The 4,963-nt window shown below is 45.3% G+C and overlaps 1 protein-coding gene across 2 annotated transcripts in view; it reads right to left on the bottom strand.

Moving 5' to 3' along the window:
* Positions 1-477: 477 nt before the first annotated feature.
* Positions 478-4,963, bottom strand: part of cabcoco1 (ciliary associated calcium binding coiled-coil 1) — a 14,249-nt gene continuing 9,763 nt past the window's right edge. The window contains exons 7-8 of one of the 2 annotated variants that reach the window (XM_062526611.1): positions 4,336-4,533; positions 478-591 (exon numbers count right to left, since the gene is read on the bottom strand). In XM_062526611.1, the coding sequence (XP_062382595.1) occupies positions 508-591; positions 4,336-4,533 (282 nt within the window). In that variant the 3' untranslated portion in view covers positions 478-507. The remainder of the gene's footprint in view (positions 592-4,335; positions 4,534-4,963) is intronic. The other variant, XM_062526612.1, reaches the window with a different exon arrangement.

Genomic DNA, 4,963 nt, shown 5'->3' with positions numbered 1-4,963 from the left:
GTCTAATGACTTCAGGAAAGGGAAAAAAATAAAAACCGGCGTGCCCCAAATAAACATTGAAACCACTTAATTAGATACTCGGGCACATTAGACACTCAGATGTCTCTCTCCAGACGTTTCAAATACCGGCCGTGTAATCAGGCAAATAGTATCTCAGGCATTCCTGAAGCCATGGCCGGAAAAGAGGAAATAAAGAAAAGCGATCGACTTTTAATATTAAACATGCCAGACAAGCGCACCATTAACTACCAATCAAGACTCGCAGCTGCACAGTCTCTGTGAAGACAGCTAAAGAGGAGAAGAAGAAGAAGAAGAAGAAAAAAATAAAAATAAAGTGGTGATTATGAAAATCTGGTGCAGATTGATGGATTTGTGCGGCTTGTGTGCAGTTTTTGTGTTCAGGATTTGCCAGCGCTGCTGAGGCATCGCGGAGGAATTCCTCCACCTTGGGGCGGGGAGGGAGGGAGGGAGGGAGCACGACCCCACAGGAGGGAGGGGGGGGGGGAGTCAGCTTGATGAGACGCTTTTGAGACGCTCTATCCTGGCTGTGTAGCTCTCCTCTTGGATGCGAAGCTTCTCTGTAAATTCAGCCTGTCAGGAAAACATGAGACAGTAAGAGAGAGAGAGAGAGAGAGAGAGAGCGAGAGAGAGAAGGGAAGGAGAGAGAGAGAGAGAGATCAGGGAAAAAAAAGAGAACCCCCCCCACTCCCTTAGTTATCCAAAAAAGCACAGAGTGGTTTCATGGAGCATAACAGTGTGTCAATACAAAGCTATTGACTGGTTTAATGGAGCCTGGGAAGTCTTTGGGTTACTGTGGGAAGGAGCCGGCCTCGTCCCTGGGCTGCAGGACTCAAACTCATGACGTTACATGGGAATATACCTCAGGGACCTGGGAGGGCTCGCCAGATAAAATATTTAATTATGAGAGCCTCTCGTTTCGTTTCCATAACTCTATCCCTGTTTTCCTCTCTTTCTCTCTCTCTCTTTCTCTCTCTCTCTCTCTCTGTTTCTCTCTCCCTCCTTTCTTTCTTCTAAAAATTGCATATGCTTCAAAATGAAAGGATTCCAGTTCACATCTGGAGTGGGAAGTCTATTTGGTTAGAAAGTCATCCCACGCGGGCGCTACAGCGAGTATTGGGCCTGTTTATAGTTGAGTTTATACCATATAAGGGCCGATAAGATACGCGCCCGTTATGACACTCCTGGGAACTCTTGCAACTGAAATATCTATCTGAAGCTGAGACAGAGAGAGAGAGAGAGAGAGGGCGGGAAAAAAAATGAAAGAAATACAATTAGCCACCAAAAAAAACAAAAGCGGATGTTATTGTATGTCGTTGAGCTGGGCAGTAGGGATCTGTAGTGCCAGCGCTGATCCGCAGCGAGCGATCCAAATATTTATAAATGTCCCTGTCTCAACACTGAGAGTGCATGAAAGGCAAGATTGCGGTGAACGTCTAAACAGAAAAAAGCAACTGGGGGATGCTTAGGACAGCCCCGTTCATCCGCAGTTGCTCACAAAGCGAGAAAGCTTGTTTCTTTTTTCTCCTTTTTTTTTTCTTTCCCTTTCAAAAAAAAGGCAGCTTGTCGCCTACTTACAGACGACTGAGCGATACCAGTCTTGCCAATCGCTTTGGAACGGGGCGTCTAAATTTAGCGCGGGTAAAATATGTAATTGACCTTGCCTGTGTATTAAAGGCTGGGTGTGCCCGCGAGGGCCGATGGAAATAGAAGCCGCTCCGCCACAGATCACTCAGAGGCGTGATGCGCACACACAGAGCCTGTACAAATGGGATCTTAAATTACACACAGGGCCGCCAAATAAAAGCAGCGCTTGTCACTGTGACTGCTAAGCTCTTTATCACATAAAAAAGGAGGGCTGTGTGTGTGTGGGGGGGGGTACTCGGACAACTCTGGCATGATTAATTTTAACGTTGTAAAAAAAAAGAAAGACAAAAAAAATCTGCTTGATTTTTTTTTTTTTTTTGTCTATTTTTTTTCTGGTTTCTCTTCATTTGAAGTATGACATTTCCGCAACAGTCCTTGGGCACCAGCTGGGCTTATGAGAAAACATTCAAAATATGCGACTTGTAAAAAACTCGCTACGGAGGTGACAAGGACAAAAACAACAATCTGCTGTGCTGTTTTTTTTCCTCTCCCTTCACCGACCGCACCGCACAACCATAATTCAATTCAGGCATGAAGCCTCTGCCAAAACGCAGTGTGGTGTGCTCTCCTTAAAGCTACGTGTTGAATACCAATGATACGGGGCAGGCTGGTGCACATCATTTTTTCAAACTGATTTGCGTTGTTTTCTTTTTGGTTGCTGTTGTTGCTTCTCCCGTGGCCCATCTACTGCAACCACAAACACAGCCTTTAAGGTGAAAAAAAAAAAAAAAAAAAAAAAAAAAAGACTTTTCACGGCATCTCCCAGACAGTCTTTCCCAAGAGCGTTTGTTTATGTAATCAAAGCCTCCCAGGTCTCCAGCATGGCTGATGGAGTGCTTCTCCGGTTTCACCAGTTGTTTTATTGACCCGACTCGATAAGACTCGCTGGAGAGCCTCCACAAGCGGTTAGTGTCAACAGCACTTTAAAAGAGGCCTGGTGTAGGTTTTTTATCTTAAAATAACACCGTCCAATGAATTCTGATGGCAACACGAAACAAGGGCGAAGGGAGTAACTCGACTACCATCAAGGTTAGTCAACCAGAAGACTTGACTCGACAATGGGTGATTCTGTCTACACTACATAAAACCCTGTGAATTTGCAAAAGATTGCTTTACATCCTGTCAGCTAGACTGTCGGTTTTATCTTTCCCTTTTTTGTCATCCTTGAACAAGTGGTTAAATTTATCCCACATCACGTGACAGCTTAGCTTGCAGGTTTAAACAAATGCCAAAGAAGTTGGTGTCTTGGCATTTGATGAGTTTTGGAATTTAAGGTAGGATGTTATTCCTGCAGACCACAATCTTACCGTAAAACCATTTACAAGGCAGCAGTTAGCTATTTTCAGGCCAAATCCTCTGCTATCTTTCCACAGAAGTGCTCTGAGTTCCCATCGCTGTGGGTACTGAGGAATTTGGATTGTGATTGGCCTGATTTGTTTCTGCTCTATGTTTATTTCTCTCTGTAAACTTTGCATGCCTGTGTGCTCTCTCGAGTGGTCAAAAAAAACATGATACATGGTTGAGCACATTTGGATTTCCACGTTAAGTATTCATGGAGAAATCTCCCTACGTCGTTAACTATTCATGTCTTCAAAAGTATCAGGTTTAGGTAAGTCCAGAGCAGGGTTTCCTGGAGAGTCTCTTCAGTTATTCCATAAAGGAGTCCGACACGTGTAAAATAGATTCGGACTGACTCTGACATTTCACAGCATCATTAACACTGACTGAGGGTCCAAGGTCTGAGCGACCTTATGAAACATTGAAGAGGGGCGGGGGTGGGGGCTATGGTTAAGGAATACACATTCTTACATCATCTCTTAAGGAGCCCAGCTACACCTGTAGATTCCTGTAGATTCCCATCATCTCTTAAGGAGCGCAGCTACTGTACACCTGTAGATACCTGTAGATTCCCCATCATCTCTTAAGGAGCCCAGCTACACCTGTAGATACCTGTAGATTCCCATCATCTCTTAAGGAGCGCAGCTACTGTACACCTGTAGATACCTGTAGATTCCCCATCATCTCTTAAGGAGCCCAGCTACACCTGAAGATACCTGTAGATTCCCCATCATCTCTTAAGGAGCCCAGCTACACCTGTAGATACCTGTAGATTCCCATCATCTCTTAAGGAGCCCAACTACACCTGTAGATACCTGTAGATTCCCCATCATCTCTTAAGGAGCCCAGCTACACCTGTAGATACCTGTAGATTCCCCATCATCTCTTAAGGAGCCCAGCTACACCTGTAGATACCTGTAGATTCCCATCATCTCTTAAGGAGCCCAACTACACCTGTAGATACCTGTAGATTCCCATCATCTCTTAAGGAGCGCAGCTACTGTACACCTGTAGATACCTGTAGATTCTCCATCATCTCTTAAGGAGCCCAGCTACACCTGTAGATACCTGTAGATTCCCATCATCTCTTAAGGAGCGCAGCTACAGTACACCTGTAGATACCTGTAGATTCTCCATCATCTCTTAAGGAGCCCAGCTACACCTGTAGATACCTGTAGATTCCCCATCACCTCTTAAGGAGCGCAGCTACTGTACACCTGTAGATACCTGTAGATTCCCCATCATCTCTTAAGGAGCGCAGCTACACCTGTAGATACCTGTAGATTCCCCATCATCTCTTAAGGAGCGCAGCTACAGTACACCTGTAGATACCTGTAGATTCCCCATCATCTCTTTGGTCATCTCTCGGAGCACCTCCCGCACTTCCTCCACGCTGTACTTCTCCTCTTCCTCCTCCTCCTCCTCCTCCTCCTGGGCGTCCCCTCGTCCTCTTTCTCCTTCGTTCCTGTCGTCCGCTCCTCCCGCCTCCTTCTTCTCCTCCTCCTCCTCTCCTTGTCTTTCCTTCGCCACCTGCAAAATTCAAACAAATGTCACATCTCACATCTCTCTTTCCGACCCTTTCTCTCTCTCTCTCTCTGACCCTCTCTCTCACTCCCTCTCTCTCTCTCTCTCAATTCAATTCAATTCAATTCAAATGAGCTTTATTGGCATGACTTAGAAGAGTAGTGTTGCCAAAGCCATCATACAGTGCAAATAGATGCAATATCTGCTTTGAAGGTAACAACAAGCATCAAAAACAAAATGGAATAAATGTATAATAATAAATATACATTTCTGTCTCTCTCTCTGACCCTCTCTCTCTGTTTTTCTCTCTGTCTCTCACTCTCTTTCTCTCTCTCTCTCTCTCTCTCTCCCAGGAGCCCCCTGTACAGCTGCCCGGGGATCCGCGACAGGTACAACACCAGGGTAATGAACAGCATTAAAAACGGCGGGCATTATA

Source organism: Sardina pilchardus, chromosome 22 (assembly GCF_963854185.1).
Source record: "Sardina pilchardus chromosome 22, fSarPil1.1, whole genome shotgun sequence".
In the NCBI taxonomy this organism is placed as follows: Eukaryota; Metazoa; Chordata; class Actinopteri; order Clupeiformes; family Clupeidae; genus Sardina; species Sardina pilchardus.
This window is presented reverse-complemented; position numbering and strand designations above follow the sequence as displayed.